Source organism: Prionailurus bengalensis, chromosome C2, assembly GCF_016509475.1.
Source record: "Prionailurus bengalensis isolate Pbe53 chromosome C2, Fcat_Pben_1.1_paternal_pri, whole genome shotgun sequence".
Lineage (NCBI taxonomy): Eukaryota > Metazoa > Chordata > Mammalia > Carnivora > Felidae > Prionailurus > Prionailurus bengalensis.
The window spans coordinates 66,559,148-66,579,224 of record NC_057350.1 but is presented as its reverse complement, the minus strand read 5'-3'; the positions used below and the strand labels follow the sequence as shown (position 1 = coordinate 66,579,224).

The 20,077-nt window shown below is 38.4% G+C and overlaps 1 protein-coding gene across 1 annotated transcript in view; it reads left to right on the top strand.

Moving 5' to 3' along the window:
- The window catches only part of LRRC58 (leucine rich repeat containing 58), a 48,090-nt gene extending 29,703 nt beyond the window's left edge, over window positions 1-18,387 (top strand). Inside the window, exon 4 of the mRNA XM_043594264.1 lies at window positions 18,110-18,387. Within this exon, the coding sequence (XP_043450199.1) occupies window positions 18,110-18,168 (59 nt within the window). The 3' untranslated portion in view covers window positions 18,169-18,387. The remainder of the gene's footprint in view (window positions 1-18,109) is intronic.
- Window positions 18,388-20,077: the final 1,690 nt, after the last annotated feature.

The following is a 20,077-nucleotide window of genomic DNA, read 5'->3' as shown; positions in this document are numbered from 1 at the left end:
GTCACTGCCAACTTCATGAACAATTCAATTCCATCAACATTCTCTAGAATGTTAGAGCTAGAAGAAACTTTAAAGGTATGAAATGGACTCACTTGTTTGAGAGATGAAAAAAATTTAAGCAAAGAGAGACTTGTCCGGGAATCAAAATGTCTGAATCTTGAATCCAAGCCTCTGGATTCCCACTTCACTGCTACTCACTATAACATTCTCCTTTATCTAATACCGTATTCTATGACAGGATATCATAACACTATTGGTACTGAATTGTTACTTGCCAGCCACATTCAATGTGATGCTGCTGCACTACATCTCAGAGTATTCACAATTTTAGATCTGGTAGGAAACTGTAGATAATAGTAAATATCTGGGAGCTTGTTACTGTTTACAAAGCACATTCAAGAACCTACCTTAATTAGTCCTCATGACACTTGGGGTAGGGTTAGATTTGGTGAAGTTTGTTGGTGTAGTTTCCCTTCTCTGAGTTTAAAATAAATAAATTGACATGGACTTGAGAAAGGAATCTAAATGTCAGCTTTACCATACCGGAATTGAGCTTCTTACATTCTCCCTGAATCGAATGTAACCAACCAGAATCACAGACTTCCCCTGCAAGGGGCTGTCTACCCCCGGATGGCATTCCACAAGGCTGAGCAGAACATGATCCAAAGGAGGTCAGGTCAAACATAAACCCTATAGTGCTGCCCAATAGAGAAAGCTGGAAAAATTATCATCAGACTTGGGCCATCTAAGCAGATGAATTAGTCTTTCTCCCACAAGGAGGAAAAAGATGCTAGAAAGCTTTCTTCTGGGCAGCTGCTCTCAATTCTCATTGCACATTAGAACCACAATGGAACCTTTCAAAATATATAAATGCATGGGCCCCATCTCCAGACCAGTTGAAACATGATCACTAGAGGTGGAGTCTAGGCATCAATAGTTGTGGAGGCTCCCAAGTTGTAGGTGACTTAGTTGCCCAGCAAGGGTGATAATTCTTTTTTTTTTTTAATTTTTAAAAAAAATGTTTTTAACGCTTATTTATTTTTGAGACAGAGAGAGACAGAGCATGAATGGGGGAGGGGCAGAGAGAGAGGGAGACACAGAATCAGAAGCAGGCTCCAGGCTCTGAGCCATCAGCCCAGAGCCCGACGCGGGGCTCGAACTCACGGACCGTGAGATGGTGACCTGAGCTGAAGTCAGACGCTTAACCGACTGAGCCACCCAGGCGCCCAAGGGTGATAATTCTTAACTGAAAGTCCCCTCATGATGACTTGAGTTCAGTGGACTGGGGTTTTGATAGATGAAGAAATGGGCCCAAAGTGAGATGTGCCCAAGTTCTCTTAGATAAATAGTGACAGAGCTGGGGCTAGAATCCATTTATTTTTTTAATATGTGTGTTTCTTTTAATTGAACACCTACTTTAGACCAGGCACTGACTGCTACTCTAATGGTTTTTTTGTTTGTTTGTTTTTTGGGGTTTTTTTGTTTTTTTTTTGTTTTTTGGTTTTTTTTGCTTCTCCCTGTCAGCCACTCTCTTTTCTGAACTGAAAGTGTTTTGAGGGTGTTTAAGATGGTATATTCAAGTGGATTGGCCATATTGAAGCCAACATCAACTACATCAGAGTGTCTGCTGAATCATGGAAAACAAAAGCAGCAAACAGATCAACTTCACAAGAAACATTCATGAAAGGATGACTTGGTCAAATATTTCAGGTTATAGCCACAAGGCAAGAGATAGCCTTCCCTTTCAGTGAGGAAAACCTTATCAAGTTGTGCTCTGGTTCTTTTGACCATTGATAAAGACATGGCTAACATCTTAAGCATCGGTGAGGAGCAGACTGACATTACCAAGAAAGATAAGAAAATGTAGGCATCTGCCTACGGTCAATCCATAAACATAGATTCCATGATAGGAAAGCAAGTTCAACTAAACTACACATTTTTATAAGCACTACACATAATTTCTACAATAGTTTGTTTTCGATCTAGCTATGAGGCTGTATGATTATTTTACTACTTAAATCTGAATAATCATGCACTCTTAATACCTTTGTAAATAGAGAAGATTTAAATGGAAAAGCAAACCTGTTCATGATGCCATGGAAACTCATGGAAAAGAAAATATTCCATGATGCCATGGAAACTCATGGAAAGAAAATAAAAATATGTGAAATAAGTTTAACTTTGAAATTAAGCTTAGGTTACAGCCAAAAAGCTACAATTTTAGAATTTTGTCCTTATTGTTCATTTTAACCTCTTTCAAACTTGACAGTGGTCTCCAAGTTTCTTCCTTATTTTAAGTCTAATTTTATCTGTGCTCAGAACTCTTTCTATTTTTGTAGCTCTCAAATATTTGTAAGTTCTTGCATTATTCCTTTTACCCTGTTTATTCATCTCTAGTTAGGTCTTTTAATCTTTCCTTCTAGACTGGTGCACATACAGCCAGGGGCAGAGTTAGTAATAAGAACTTTACCCCTGAATCTGCAGTTAAAATTCTACCCTTTATAAAGCCTACACGTGTCTGTTGTAGTGAATAACATGTCAATGAGTCTCTCTGAAACAATCTTTTTCATTTCTTCTGAGGGCAGCATGTCATATAAAAAAGACGTGTGTAATTGACTAATGGATAAGAAGGAATTAGATGAATACCAGGTGTCTATGACTTAAACTGCAGCGTAATTATAATTAATTCTTAATTCTGGCTTGCTAGAGAAATTTCTCTCTAGTTCTAAGTGATCACAGAATCAGTGAGAGTTTGAGAAGTCATCATCACACCACTTTACACAAGAGGACAATTCAACTATCCGGGTGAGAACCTATCTTATTTTTAAGTACCTCAGAGAAGATTTTACTTCTTTAGCAATTGTGAAGCTTAACAATTGTCACTGGAGGAAGTATTTCCTAAGGTTCTTGTGATTTGTGCTAGCCAGATTAGATATGGCCACAAGTTTTAAATTATTTATATCAGCAGAGAGGCGCAACGACATTAGTAATACAAAGTATATGCAAGAGTGTGTGCGCGCACATATGTGCGCATGCATGCACACATGTACATGCATGCTACTCATTATATTCCTTGTGTGCCTTTGGCTCCAAAATGTTGCTTCTCCCTTCCTCTCATGACATCCTCTCTGTCCTTTCTCCCAATCCAAAATTCCTCCCATCACTCTAAAAACCAATGTACACAGGAGTCACACTTCTAATAAGTGTGCAAAACCTCTTAGGAAGAGGAAAATGAGAACACAACAGGATCACAGCTCTATGCAATGGAGACCTAAATCCAATAATATAAGAACTGGACATCAACCTGGTAAGTTGAGAAAAGAGAATTCTTCACAGTGAAGCCTTCAGCCTTGACACTAAGCAGCAGCCAGGCTAGTGTAGCTACAGGAGCTGAGGTATCTAGGAGGAGGAAAGAAGGACAAGATGTTTCCCAGCCACTCTTGGCTGATTATTTAATGGATGCCCCAGTAAGGAAGGATGGTGATTGATACGTGAACCACAGTGAAGTTATATATGCATATTATTTGTAAGTTTGCATATTAATCATTGTAAACTTATCCCAAAGAGAAGATTCACTCTTTTACATATTTTTGTATATCCTTATGAACTCTCAGGTAATATAATCTCTTCAAGGTGCTGTTAAGGAGAGGAACTTAAGGGGTGCCCGGGTGGCTCATTCTGACCGGCTCAGGTCACGATCTCACAGTTCATGAGTTCGAGCGCCGCACTGGACTCTGTGCTGACAGCTCAGAACCTGGAGCCTGCTTCAGATTCTGTGTCCCCTTCTCTCTCTCTCTTTCCCTCTCTGTCTCAAAAATAAATAAACATTAAAAATTGTTTTTTAAAAAGGAGAGGAACTTAAGTTGGATCAATCATTATTAATATTGAGATAAGCCCAAATCCTTGTACAATCCCGCATATTCCCACATATACATACACACACAGGTACCCATGCATATATACATATCTGCCCAGCCAAAGGTTGAAGTTTGATCACTGGGCACAGAGAGCAAATTGTGCCTGTCACTTTCACCTGACCATGTGGCCCAGAGAGGAATAAATGAGCTGCTAGGTGATCTTGCAGGCAATACTGGGCTTATTGTGTGATAGGATTGATTTTTTTTTTCCTCCTTCCAAAGATGCAGTGCCAAAGCCATCTTACAGTAAAGACCAAGAAGTGGATCTGACACAAAGCAGGTGTTTCTTTTTCTCAAATCAGAATTTGAAGGGATCTGTTTATCATTAATAATCCTATTACCCTGATGAGGGTGATTTTCCTTTGCATGCCCTTTAGCCCCAAATAGCTAACATTTCATCTCTTTTCTTTATGCAACCATGAGCACCAGGGCAAGATTAGGCAATCATTCATATATGAACAGATCCAGAAATACAGACCCATGGGTGCACTCCTCATAAAATTAGACAGTTAGGAAGGTGGGAAGGTCATATTAGATGCAGACATTGATTTAAGGAAATCTCTTTGTACTAAAAACCAGTCTTCAAAAGATAGCTGCATCACTAAAGAGTTTGGGCACCTGTGTCTTGCTTTTCTTCCTTTTCTTCCTCTTCATTCTCTTATTCTCCTCCCCCTCCTTTTCTTTCTCTTCTTTGTCCTTCTCCACCTTCATTATCATGATGATGTGTAGGTCACAGAATTAGACATGGAGGTCAAAGAGGTATTCATACCTTCTAAGGGCTTACTAAGTGCCTAAGGACTAGAACACCAAGAAGATGTCAGTTTGAGTACAGTTGCCTTCTCATCAACTAGCAACTACAATCTTTTGTCAAATGGCAGCTAAGACCTATGGGTGTATGAATAAATGTGAGGCTATGGGCACTATATGAGTCCTGGAGTGGGAAAGATGCCAGGATTCCCCTCCCAAGACTATAAGACAGACCATCACTGGAAGTGCTCAGAACAAAAACAAACCAACATATCCAGGGAAAACTTGGCTTTCCAAGATCTTGTGGATCCTAAGGGTAAAGGTTGATTTCAGCCCCACATGGATGTATGGCTTTTTCTGGGTCCCCAAAAGACAAGAAGGAACTGAATGGTGAGCTATGTCTTCCCTGCCTCTGAGGCTGAGAGAATCAGACCAGGGAGAAAAGGGTATCTTCCTCCCTGCTTCGATAAAAGTCTTATGAATAGTTTGTCTCTACACAATGAGCTCAAAGAGAGGAAACCACTTTGCTTTCCACCATATCTATGACTGCTGCCTGTTAAGACACCACAAATAGCCCTGAGCCCCACTGATTCAACAAAGGAAATAACAACATATCCAAAGAGACTCAATAGCAGACAGGAAGATCAACCGGAACAGACAGAACAAATACCAAGAAGATACAAGTGCAAGAAAAAAGAAAGACCTTTAGCCCTAAGAAGAGAAAGGGATGGGGGAGGGAGAGAAAGAGAGAAGAAAGGTGGAAACCAGAGTGGGGAGGAAAGGAATGGGGGAGGCAATGGGAAATGGAAGAAAAAAAGAAAAGATTTTTAAAATAATACTGCATAAATGAAAGGAGAGAATGATCACTGTTGAGACCTAAATTAGTGGGCTAGAAGATCAAATGGAGAAAATATCTCGAAGCACAGAGCAAAAATAAAAAGTGACTGAAATCATGAGAGAAGATGGGAGACTTAAGGATAGATCCAAGAGACTTAGCATACAATATAGGAAATGTGATTGGAGAAAAAGTACATATGAAGGAAAGACAATAATTAAACATATAAAAGGAGAAATTTTTCTTGGACCAAGAAATACCTAAGTCTACAGATTGAATGAGATCTGCAAGTTCCAAGCTGAACTGATGAACACACACACACACACACACACACACACACTTAGGAATATACTGGTAAAATTTTTGAACTCTAAGGGGAAAAATTTTTTTACAAACTTCCACATAGAAAGTTGCCTTATTATAAAAAAAACAGAATCAGATCTCTTATCTGCATCACCAGCAGTCAGAAGTTAGTGGAATACTAACGTCTACAGATGTCTGACAGAAAAGGACTGCACCTCAAGAGCTCCATGACCAGCCAAGACATAATTCAGTCTCCACAGTGAAAGAAGATTGCAGATATGTAAGAAGACAGAGTAACACCTATGTTTTCCCACTAAATACTTTAGAAGGGGCTCTAGTCAAATAAAAGAGCCCAAGATGATAAGGAAGGAAATGGTAGTGAGTAACAAAACTTAGAATAAATAGGTCAATATAAAGACAGATATAGATACATAGATAAAATACATATGTAGATAACCACAGGCTGAGCAATGTGTAAGTTGTTAAAAAAACAAAGACCGGGGCGCCTGGGTGGCGCAGTCGGTTAAGTGTCCGACTTCAGCCAGGTCACGATCTCGCGGTCCGGGAGTTCGAGCCCCGCGTCGGGCTCTGGGCTGATGGCTCAGAGCCTGGAGCCTGTTTCCGATTCTGTGTCTCCCTCTCTCTCTGCCCCTCCCCCGTTCATGCTCTGTCTCTCTCTGTCCCAAAAATAAATAAACGTTGAAAAAAAAAAATTAAAAAAAAAAAAAAAAAACAACAAAGACCAACCTTGAAAATTCCCTGTGCAGATAAAACCAGGTCAGTCATACAAACAAAGTTTAATTTAGCTTATTTTGCAATGCTAACGTGACCTGGGTCATTTCTTGCTTGTGCCTCCAGAAATCATAAGCAATAGTTAAACTGTTTCCCAAGGTTGATCTGAGGTAACCACTGATTAATTCCCTATCATATAGGAAGATTCTAATATTATAACCAATTTCTGTGAAGAATAAACAGTCACTGCTTTCTTACTACATAAGCTGCTTCAGAACAATATACCTCTGAGTCTGAGTTCATATTTTGGCAAACTGTCTCTTTGGTGTATGTGCAATAAACTTCTATTATTTCAATGATTCATTGGTTTTACTAATGTTATTTCTCAACTTTTGATAGGTGTATAATCCAAACAAAATAACAGCCAAATATATAAGGCAAAAAATTAGAAGAAATACAAGAAGAATTTGATAAAATGCATTTATAGTGATAGAGTTTAATACTTTATTTCAGAATTGGGCAAATCTGGTATATAAAAAATATGGGATGACATACGAGTTGAATAATACAATCAATAAACTTGATGTAATAGTTCTGTATAGAGTCTAATATCCCTCAAACAAACAACAAAACATTTTGGAGTACCCATAGAAAATTTACAAAAATCACTCATATTTGACCACAAAGAAAGACTTAACAGATTCTAAAAACCACATTCTCTCATCTTAATTCAATAAAGTTGACAATAAATAATGTAAGGAAGACTAAAAACCATATACAGAGGAAATCAAAACAAAATTATAAATACAGTATTTATAAAGCAATGAAAAAGAGAACGCTTTTTACCAAAACCCAAACATCACAGTGGAAACTGTACTCTGAAGAAAATATATACCTTAAGTGATTTCATTATTAAAGAAAACATAAAAAATAAAGTTCATTTTTATCTTAAGAAATTAGAAAAAAGAGCAACAAAGTAAAAAAAAATTGGGAAGAGCGAATTAATCAAGATTAGAGTTAAAATGAAAGTAATAGAAAAGAGGTAGAAAGCACAAATAAATATAAAAGCCCTCCTTTGCAAAAGATCTGACCTAATTGAGAAGAACTGTGCAAAAGTAGATAAAATTATGAATTCTGTCAAAGATGACAAGTACAGGAGAAATTAAAAGTATAATAAGAAAAACGTATGGCAACAAACTGGAATCCTAAGGAAAATGGGTGATTTCCTAGTAAAAATACAGATTGCCAAAATGGATCCTGAAATAAGGAAAATATAAGTAGACCATTTAGCATAGAAACGATAGAAATGTTTAAAATGGTACTTAAAAACCTTGCATTGGAAAAGCCCACAGGATTACATGAGTTCATAGCTGAGTGTTAGTTGACCTTTAGAAATTTATGATGTTATTTAAATAGTCAAAGCCTAGAGAAAAAAAAATGGGACTCTTCATTTAAAGAGAAAAAAAATGAGACTCTATTCTTTAAAGCTTGATGTTGTTGACATAGTTCATCTAATCTAAGGTGCAAATGATCATAAAATTCACATTATTTTATGTACCATTAAAAAGTACTTTCTTAGCTAGCACTTACAGTTTATATTTTAAGTGTATGGAAAGCACTGCTTTAGTCCTATTTTAAAAGACTATCTTCTATCAGTCTTGTGCATTCATTAAAAAAAAAAAAGGTCTTCATGTTCATACTCAAGCTCTTCTGAATCATTTTCAATTCAAAACTGTTGATCTTTGTTTTTTTCCACACAATATTGTCCTCCATACCATCAAAAGTATTGGCAATACTGCCTTTCCCAAAAGGAGGTCTATGAGTGTCTCTGGGTTTGTTTTTTATTTTTATTTTTTCCCAAATGCTGGCGTTCACATTCACAAGTTTAATGCCATGGCTTTAAAAAAAATTTTTTTTTAATGTTTATTTATTTTTGAGACAGAGTGTTAGTGGGGGTGGGCAGCAAAGAGAGGGAGACACAGAATGTGAAGCAGGCTCCTGGCTCTGAGCTGTCAGCACAGAGCCCGATGTAGGGCTTGAACTCACAAGCAGTGAGATCATGACCTGAGCTGAAGTCAGACACCCAACTGACTGAGCCATCCAGGCACCCCAGTGCCATAGCTTTCTTACGCCTGCTGCAGATGTCAGTGGAAGGTCTCAGACAAGTTCACACAGGCACAAGCACAGAAAATGACAGCTATGTCATGACTTAGGCCTTGCCAACAGCAACTGTCAGTCACATCCTTATTTCTAAGATACTAAAATATGAAAAAACATACATTCCCCAAATTGGTGAAAAAGAGTAGTACAAAACCAGAAAACTATACACTAAGCTCACATATGGAATGTAGGTGAAAACATAGATAAGGTATTAGCAACTGGAATCCTTCAGTGTTTCAAAAGAATAATGATCAAACTCCAGACCCTCAATTCTGAGGAGACGTTGGGTAATTAACAGGAAGAGGAACTGAGTGAAGATAGTCAAGCCATGAGTAGCACAGTGCTGGTGTCACTTTTTGAGAAAAACAGTACTTGACCAGGGCTGGAAGTACAATCCTAGTTCAGTCATTTAGCATCCATGCAATTTGGATCAGTTCATGTCATTCTCTGGGTCTCAGTGTCCTCAAGTAAACGTGGACATACCCAGGGTCCTTTCAGGCTCTGATGTTCTCAGCATCCATGGGTCTAGGACAGTGTCTCATCCACCAAGAATCCAGCCCGGGTTTTGCATGGGACTCTGTTCAAGTCAAACCCTTGGTTACTCAGGTAGAAAACTGGTCACACTGCCCAATAAATCCTCCTGCTCTTTAATTTCACACAACAGTGCAGAGTCTAATCACAACTCGGATGGAAATAAAAAATTACCAGGCTGCCCTCCTCAACTTATTCCAGACAAACATGCATGTCCTGGCTCCTTTCTGAACCCCCCATAAAAGACTCAGTAGGCCTCATGTGCAATAGGCTTCAATGAGAGTCACAAGACAAGGCATTGAATTTGTTTTTACTGCCTCCTCAGAGCTCTCCCACACACTCTCTCTTCCTGCAGCTCTTTATTTTCCTCTTGATACTTCTTATATTTAAAATGAATTTACATGTATTTGTTTACTTTTTTATTGTGGAAAAATATACATAACATAAAACTTGCCATGTTGACCATTTTCAAGTGTACAGTTCAGTAACATTAAGTACATTCACCTTGTTGTACAACCTATTTACTTAATTCTTCATTTAAAAAAATTATCATATGCCTTTAGAAACAAACTCAAATAGCACCTAAAGTTATCAAGTGAAATATAAGTCTCCCAGTCATTCATTTCAAAAGAAATAACTCTTAAGTTTCTTTTGGATCCTTCCAGAAACATTTTTAATTTGTATACCAGCACATTGTGCTGCCCCTTGCTTTTTTCATTTAACAAAATATCTTGGAGCTGTTTTATGTCAATTCATACAGATCTTGTTTTAAATATGAGATTATGAGACAATTGATTTAATCAGTATCCTATTGATAGCATTGTGTTGTTTCTAGTTTTTGTTGCTGTTGTTTCTCTCACAACTGTTGGTTTTGCTATTACAAATAATGCTGCAATAACCATCCTTATATATATAACTTGTCATTTATTACCTACTACACCTGTCATCTCAACTCCTAACTGTGGAATTGCAGGATCAAAGGGAATGTGCATGTAATTGGTTTATTTTTTTAAAGACTCTCTTCTTGGAAGAGTATAAACATGAAGTAGTTTTGTTTTACCAATTGTCGCTTTTTTTATGTTTATTTATTTTGAGAGAGAGCGAGAACATGTGCAAGCAGGGGAGGGGCAGAGAGAGAGGAGGGAGAGAGAATGCCAAGCAGGCTCCATGCTGTCAGCACAGAGCCTGATGTGGGGCTTTATCCCATGAACTGTGAGGGGAAACCAAGAGTTGGATGCTTAACCAACTGAGCCACCCAGGTGCCCCTGACAATCACCACTTTTAATGATGTTATATTGAATACACTTCAGGATCTTAAGGGTGTCTTGAGAAAATTCCATACATTTCCAGTCCATTTAAAACTTCAAAGCTGATTCAAAGCTCTACCTTTCCTTGAGAGACCTAGGAGCTCCTTCAATGATAGAAATGGAATGGAGGCAAGGTAAAAGGCAAACGCCTCTTTAAATATCTTGGCTGTGCTGCTTCTCTGGCTAAGCCAGGCAGATAGTTGATGTTATTTGTGTGGCAGGCATCAAAATGTTGAGTTCTTTGAAGGGGTCTGGTGAAGCCTCCCTCTTTGCTGCATAGCTCCCCTGACAAAGATGATCTGGCTCCAGCTCAACCTTCTATTCATTCCCCACCTTAGCTTCTAATACAGGACCACTGGGGTCCTTCACTCCACGGCTATTGCTCTCCAAATAGGTAACCTTCTTGGATGGAGTACTGGCTAGATAATTCAAGCACAGATACTTTCTGTAGGATCCTCTCAATACATAGGACAAACAAGTGTCCTTGCCACACTACATCATGGAAAGCCAGCTGCTATACACTTTCTCCAATTCTTTTTCCCATATTAGGTAGGCACAGGGGAAAATAGACCTGTATATGCCTAAGCAGACCTTATTTGGAAATGAAATGTTTATCTCCCTTTCTTTCTGGTGTCCCTAATTTCTATTAATGATTCTCTTGGCTTCCCCACTCACTTGGATTCGGGGAAGGGAAAGCACTCATCCTTCTGTCACCCAAGGAAAGGAAAACCTCTCACCATGATCACTGTAGTCTATTATCAGAAGACCACTATTGACCATTTCTCCCATTCCTCCTGTCTTCTTAAATAGACTCAGAATGCTGTTGAGGTGGTTGTGGTGGTGGTGGTGGTGGTGCCACTTTTCCTTCCTTCCAGAAGCTCTACGGAGGTGTTTGACCCCATCTCAAAGTGATCAGTTGATGGCTCTCTGGAAAATGTATACATATCTAGTTTTTCTTACCTAGTGTCTTGTGGTGTCAACTTTCAGTTTTAAATGAAATTTATGAACAGAAGTCCCTCTCAATTTATTGTTACATTCATTTAGCTACGTAAAAATTACTCTCTAAAAAGTAATGCCATCAACAGCATATGGGAATGCCTGGTTTGCCCAAGCTCTCCCTAACATTCCCTTAACATTTCTGAAGACAAAACTTTTTAGCAAAACCAAACCTCACAACTTTCTTTGTCTTCTACAAAAGGAGGAAGAAAAAGAAGCCAGATTGGAAATGCAGAATACTGATCCCCCTGCTATCATATGAGTATTTCCTGTGTAGATGTTGGACTATTTTGTGTGGATTTGCTTGAGCTCTAATAATTAGCTACAGAGTAATGTCTTAGTTCTGCCAGCCTGAGAGCAGGTACTACCAGAAGGCAGTGCACCTGTTGTGAACATAGGGCCTGCAAGGTAGAGGAGAAACCATGACTCCTGGAGGCCAGTGTTGAGGTGCTTAGGGAGAGACCTCAAGGGGACTGTGTAATAAAAAATTTGGCTGGCCTTTGCCGCTGGGTCCTGGGAGGTAATCTCTAAATCCCTGGAATTTTTGGAGTAATAGGAGAGACTCCAAAATAGGAAATTTTGGAGTAATTCATGGTCAGTCCCTCAGACCATACGTGATAGTTTTTGTTAGCAAGGTGACTTATGATGGGCCCCTAGATCATTTATGCTAATGAGATGACTCAGGATGGAGGCTAGCTATGCCAGATGGTTGGGGTTTTAAGTGATGTGATATCAATTCAACTTCTAGAAAAGGGAGAGGTCTGGAGATTGAGTTCAGCTACATGGTAATGATTCAATCACGGCTATATAATGAAATACCAGTTAAAACTCTGGACACCAAAGCTCAAGTAAGCTTTCCTCTGCTGTGTGTATTATCACACATAGATGTGTTGTCCAGGAAGGCAATATGTCCTTGAGGATGATGGGAGCTTGAGATATTCCCAACCTGCCCTACATGTCTCTTCTTTTGGCTGATTTTGCTTTGTATCCTTTTACTATAATAAAAACTATAAGTATAGCACTTTCTTGAATTCTCTAAGTCATCCTAAAATATTATCAAACCTGAGAGGATAGTGGGAACGCTGAAATTTGTAGCCATCAGGTTAAAAGTTGGCCTGAGCATCCCTGAACTTACAGCCGGTATGTAAAGTGAAGGCAGTCTTGTGGAGGACTATGCCATTAACCTGTAAAGTTTAGCCTAATTCTGGGTAGTTGGTGTCAGAACTCATTATAGGGAGATCTAGGCAAAAGCTGGAAACATGAGGTTCACTCACCCTTATTCTTGTGGAGAATCTATTTCCATGACACAAAGAATTAAAGAAATTAACTTCCATCAGTTCTTCTCTTCATTACTGAAGAGTCAAACATCCCTGTGGCTTAGCAAATAGATTGTCCACCTGCAATGTCCTGTCCTATCTCCACTCCAAAGACTTGGCCCAATGGGCTAATTCTGTAGGCCAAGGTAAGAGAATACTAGGTTCATAAGGAACCATAAGTTATTCAACTTTGTGTCCCTCTCTGAGAACCTACAACAGTTCTTCCCTATGATAGTTACTCAAAATAATAATAGTAGTAATAATAATAATTTAATGAAACTCAGGAAGGTCCACATAGAGTGGCCAAAGGGCTTGAGAATAATCCATCTTATGGGTTAAAAAAAGAATAGACCAGACCAAAACAATTATGACTAAAAGGAGATGCGATAAAAGTTTATGAAATAATGAGGTTTTGGATGAGCTAACCAGAGAGTGCTTATTCTCTGTTAAATTTCACAGTATTTAAATCTTGAAGCAGGAAAATTTAATACAAGCACTATACACAGTGGGTAATGGACTAAGAAAACCCATTACTCAGAGAAATAGTGCAAGTTGAAAATAATCAAAAGGGCTTAGAGGAAACTCAAGAGGAATCAACCAAAACAGATTATTTCCTAAGAAAAAAATTAAAATTTTGAATATTTGGGGCACCTGGGTAGCTCAGTCAGTTAAGTGTCCGACTCTTGATCTTGACTCAGGTCATGATCTCATAGTTCGTGAGTTCAAGCCCCATGTTGGGCTCTGCTCTGACAGAGTGAAGTGTGCTTGGGATTCTTTCTCTCTCTCTCTCTCTCTCTCTCTCTCTCTCTCTCTCTCTCTCTCTTTCTCTCTCTCTCTCTCCCCTCTATCTTTCTCTCTGTCCCTCTCTCACTTGTGCTCTCTCTCTGTCCTCTCTCAAAATAAATAAACTTTAAACAAAATTTAGAAGATTTATCATAACTTTCTGAGGTCATGGAGCAGAGCCAAGCATTCACACGATATGTGCTTAGAATTCACTCTAAAAGTAGAGCCCTCAGTCTAGTGGATATGGAGATGACTCAGTCACATCTCCCAAAAGGAGGGGACCCATTAAATCAGATCCTGGCTTAGCCTATTTAGGATTCTCTGGGGCTCATTCAGTTGCCCAGTCATGCTGAACTCTGTGTCTTGCCCTCAGATGTCAGTTTATATATCCCAGAAGAAATCCCTTCAGTCCTCCCTACTGAGTCCCTGACAAACTTCCATTTCAACTGTCACTCTCACATACTCTGGTGGGAAGGGATATGGGACAAATTTTGGCAATTTGTCATCATGTACTGAGGAATCCAGCCCCAGGCCAAAATCCTATGTGTGATATTTCAGACCCGATCATAAGAAATTATAAGGCTTTGCCTGTCTGGCTACATAGGTAGAAGCTGCCTTCCCCACACCAGACTTGATGCATTGCCAAAGCATGGCAATTTTCTGGCAGAAGTCACAGTCAAGGACTCAGCCCTCTTTCTCCCCACCCAAACCAGCCATGCTCATGTACATATCTATATTCCTAACCAAAAAGCCTCTAGATAGAGCCCTCTTTATTGGGCTTGGTCGAGACACTTTACTCCACTTTGACTCCATACCTTTCCATTACTATCCCTTCCCTCCCTCTCCCTCCCCCTGGCCCACAGGTCCATAAAAAGGCGGGAGCCTTTTGTTCAGGTATTCTTGACAGTAAGATGATTCCCCTCATATGTACTGCATTCACCTGAAAAGCTTTTTAAATATGTTCATTAACAAGCTAAATGCCAAGCAATAAGAATTATGAAACTAAATTTTGGTGCATCTATAAGATATAACACTATGAAGGTATTAAAATTGATATTGGAAATAAATGAAAAGATGCTTATTGTAAGTATTCAAAGTAGAATATACTCTGTATTTGTATTCATGTAAAAAAAATATGTGGTCAGACTAGTTACCAATGTTCACCTCCACAGCATTACCAATGGTTACTTCTGGGTGGTGAGGTTATACATATCTGATTTCCTTGCCTATCTGTATTTTCTAATGCAGGATAACCATATATTATTTCTTTAATAAGAAAAAACAATAAACATAATTATTTTTAATGTGTGTATACTCCTTGAATGAACAATTCTAAATCTAAGAATTCATCTTAAGAGTATAATTTTAGGGGTACCTGCGTGGCTCAGTTGGTTGAGTGTCTGACTTGGGCTCAGGTCATGATCTCATGGTCCATGGGTTTGAGCCTTGCGTCAGGCTCTGTGCTGACAGCTCAGAGCCTGGAGCCTGCTTCGGATTCTGTGTCTCCCTCTCTCTGTATCTCCTCCCCTACCTCTCAAAAATAAATAAAACATTTTTTAAAAAGTATAATTTTAAATGTGCATGTGAAGATTTAGCTAAGTGATGTTTATTGCAAAGTTGTTTATAATGGTGAAAATGTAGAAACAACTCAATGTCTAGTGCTAGGAGCTTGGAAAAATAAATTATTACATTTGTAGATTACAATAACAGGCAGCTAAATTAAATACTTAATGAAAAGAGGTTCATAATATACAATAGGTTTAAAAAAAAAACAGTTTACAGAACAGTGTATTTCCATATCTTTTGATCCAGAAATTCCACTTCTAGGAAATACTAGCACAAAGAAACAAGTATAAATATCTGGATTATGTCATTTCAGTGAGAAATTAGAGGCTACACACATTTTATCAATGGATAATGCTAAAACACAATGGCACATTCATATAATGGGCTATTAAGGCAACTGTTGACAAATATGAAATAAATTCCTGTGAACTAACATGAAAAATATCATGACGTATTCTTAAGTCAAAACATATCTATATGGAGAGATTACCAAGTACATTCTAAATCTATATTTGTGTATTGTTTCAATAGCTTTACAATAAACATCTCTAAATTTTATAATCAGAAAAATATGTAAAAACATTTTAATACAATAAAGTATATGTGAGAGCATTATATGCATAGCAAAAAGTCTGAAAAAATATTAAAACACTGACTGTTAGTGGTGCCTGGGTGATTCAGTTGGTTGTCTGACTCTTGATTCTGGCTGAGGTCATGATTTCATGGTTCGTGGGATCAAGTTCTGCATGGGGCTCTGCACTGACAGTGTAGAGCCTGGTTGGGATTCTCTCTCTCTCCCTCTCTCTCTGCCCCTCCCCTGCTCACGTTCTCTTTCTTGCTCCCAAAATAAATAAATAAACTTTTAAAAAAAATTGTTGATGGTTATTTCTGGGTGTTGTGAGTAGAGCTGATTTTTATTTTGCTATTTTTTCTATTCAATATTCTTTGAGATTTTTACAATAAATATATGATTTTATAATAAGAAAAACTTTTAAAACTTCTTTAATTTTAGGACTTTCAGTTTCATTCTTAACAATCCCAAATGCCCTGCCCAGGGCTTGCCTACAGCTCCGGACTTCCCACCATGGAAATGCAGTGTTTCACAATCAGAGGCAGCTTAGTTAAAGGCAAAAAAGACAAAAAATCCCATTCACAAAAGACCACACATTTTATGATTCCATTCATAAGGAATCCCAGAATAGGTAAATCTATAGAGAGAGAAAGTATATTAATGGTTTTTAAGGTGAAGGGTTGGTGGGGAGGGGAAATGAGGACTAGGGGGTGATAGACAGCTAAAGAGTATGGGATTTCTTCCATTGTTTTTACTTATATAATTTCTTTTACATTTTACACCATTTATGTTGGTGAGTATATACTATAGTGGTCTAAAGGAATTTTACATTTCAAGAAAGTTCAATAACTATCAGAGCCATGCTGCTTCATTATTCCCATTTCCCAGATAAGGAAACATGCTAGGGAGCAAGTAGCGTGTTGGTTGCACGGCTCACAAGTAGAGGCAAGAAGCCTCTCTGTCGCTGCAGTTCACCCTCTCTCTGCACGTGAACTTTAGTTGTGCTGGGGATGGGCTAGAAACGCTTTTTCTCTCAAGGGCCTCTTCATGATGGCCCCATCTTTAAAAAAAAAATTGTGGTAAAATGTACACAACAAAATTGACCACTTTAGCCATTTTTAAGTTATACAATTCTGTAGCATTAAGCACACTCACACTTTTGTGCATCCATCACCATCATCCCTCTCCAGAACTTTTTCATCTTCCCCAATTGAAACTCAATACCCATTAAACAATAACTCCTTATTCTTCTCTCCCTTTCCCCACAACCCTTGGTAACCACCATTCTACTTCTGTCTCTATGAGTTTGACTACTCTAGGTCGCTCACATGAGTGGAATCACACAATATTTGTCATTTCATGACTAGCTTCTTTCACTTAGCATGATATCTTCAAGGTTCATCCATGTTGTACCATGAGTCCGTTTTTCATCCCTTTATAAGGCTGATTAATATTCCATTGTATGTATACACCATGTTTGTTTATATCTGGTGATGGACTCTTGAGTTACTTCTACCTTTTGCCTGCTGTGAATAATGCTGCTATGAACATGAGGATACAAATAATGGGTTCAGGTCCCTAAGTTCAATTCTTTGGGGCATATACACAGAATTGGAATTGCTGGATCAGATGGTAAGTCTACATTTCATTCTCACCAGATGTTTTTTTTTCCCCCTGAGGTAATAAAATTACCCTAAAATTGGTGATGCTGCACATATCTGTGAATATATTAAAAATTACTGAATTATAAAGTTTTAAGTGGGTGAATTGTATGTTATTGAATAAATAAATAAACCTGGTTTTTTTTTACATTTTTTTACATTTATTTATTTTTGAGAGACAGAGAGACAGACAGAGCACAAGTGGGGGAGAGGCAGAGAGAGAGAAGGAGACAGAATCTGAAGCAGGCTTCAGGCTCTGAGCTGTCAGCACGGAGCCCGATGCCAGGCTCAAAGTCACGAACCGCAAGATCATGACCTGAGCCGAAGTCAGATGCTTAACTGACTGAGCCACCCAGGCGCCCCAAACCTGTTTTTCTTAAGGCAAAAAAAAAAAAAAACCAACACATTTGCTTAAGAATGCCAAGGTTGACCTCTTCTCAACTTTCATCCCCCAAAAAGGCTGCACAAGCAGCAGTCTTCCCAACCTCAAAGGACTGGCACTTTACATCGACTGTGTTGGATTCAGGACATCTAGTTTCGGGGAGTCTGGTGCTTATTAAAACTCTCCCTCTGGCTGCGTGGGGCCACGGTGCATTAAACATTTGGTGACTAAGGTGGGTTGGAGAATGTCCATTTTATTAATTTAATTATTCTTAATACAATGTTTACTTTTGTTTCCCACAGGTGTTCCCCTCTACATCTTGTTCCTGCCTGTCCCATGGAACTCACTGTCTGACAAGTAAGGCCTAGGAGACAGGTTCCCTGCTAAAACTCATAATGGCAATGCTTTCCATTGGTCTCCCATCATTCCAGCAAGCACCAACAAAAGACGTCTCTTACCTTTTAAAGGCTAGTTGGGGGTTGAAAATTTAACCTAAAAGTCATTTAAGTGCATGACTGTAACATGAAAAAAAAAAAAAAAAAACCAAAACCCTTTACAATAATCTAGTAATTACTGTGACTCAGTCCCCCTGGTTCATACAAGACCAGTATCCATACATGTAAAGACCAGAAAGCTTCCCACTCACTTTATAGGAAATTATTTAATTTGGGTTCCTGAAACTGTTCTTACTCATTGTGTTATTAGAATTCTGGAGAGACTCTGCCTTTCTTGGTCAAAGATGATCCTGTTGCTGCTTTTATTTCTTAGGATGATTTCTCACTCTGTCATCATCTTTAAGTATTTTTTAGGTATGCTTCCAGTGTTCATACAAATATTCATTTCATCTCTCTGAACTTCTTTCTTCATTTTTAAAATAAAGAATTTGAACTAGAGTTTCTCTAAAAGCTTTGCCAGTTTTGATATTCTGTGCTTACATACCAAGTAAATTATAGAGGAAAGTATTTATTTGGTGGACATTTTTTTTCCTCTTAAGGAGTTTAGCGTCCATTGGGACCCTTTTTTTCCTACCCAGGGTCATAGACACTTACCCATAGGCTCTATTACCTCTGATTAGCCAGCAATCAGGAAACCACACAATTGGTTCCAATATACCTGTCCAGTTATCTCCCAGTGTTCTCCTTAAAGATCTCCCCAGTTCTCTCAAAGTGGACTTGAGAGAGTGGGCTTATCTTCATTCCTGCCTCCAAGTTCATGATCATGTTGTTCCCTCTACTTGGACTATCTTCTCCTATCTCTGCCTTTTAAGATTCTACCCTTCTTAGACTAGGTCAGTTTCCCTTTCTCTGTGAAAATTTCTTTTTATGGTCCTTGAGAGCAGAAACCATGAAGATATATCTTTGTATCTTCAGCATCTGTCACCTTAAGCCAGAAAAAAATTTCAAAATATTGGATGATAGTATCTCTTTTGAATTGTTGTTATTTGTGTGAATGTCTTACACTACAAAACTACAAATTTCTTGGGGGCAGGGACCATGTACATAATCCTCTGACCTCTTCATAGCTCTTAGCAGGATATTGTACAGAATGAACACCAATAAATAGAGTCTGAGAATGAGAATAATATGAGAATTATTCCCTCTTATTTCCGAGTTCTGAACAACAAAACTATCACTTCAGGAATCATATAATAATCCAAATATCAGTTTTTATGGTAATGCTAGATTAAAGAACACAGCCTGGATTAGAAGCCAAAATGAGTTTCATACTCCTCCTTCCCAAATTGAACTTAACCATATTGAACCAAGCATAGGCAGAACTTGTACAACCACAGGCTATCTACAGAAGGAGGGTCTTCCCGAGTTAGTCTACCATACAAAGAAAAGAAGAATGCATATATCCTATGGGAAACATCATTAAAAAAAAAAAAAGCCAAGCAGGGATTTGGCCATGTGAATGCAGTGATCCTTTTTCTAAAACAATCATACAAACCAATCTACCTCCCATGAGAGACAACAGGTGGGAAGTGAAAATAAGAAGGATTGTAGCCTTCTCCCTAACACTTCCAAGAAATTAGAAGGACTATGTAAGAAAACATGGAAAGGGAGAGGTTGGTATCTCTTACATTTGATAAATATTTATTGAAAAAACAACAAAAGAATAAATGCCATTCTGACAGGAGTCCATTCTTAGAATGTAGCATTCACAAACTATCCACAGCCTTCTAAGTACCAGTGCAAGCTGGAGACAGCCTTTGGAGGTTAGTTTGAGGCCAGGCAGGGAGCATCTCAAGAAGTTGAGCTGGGTGCTGA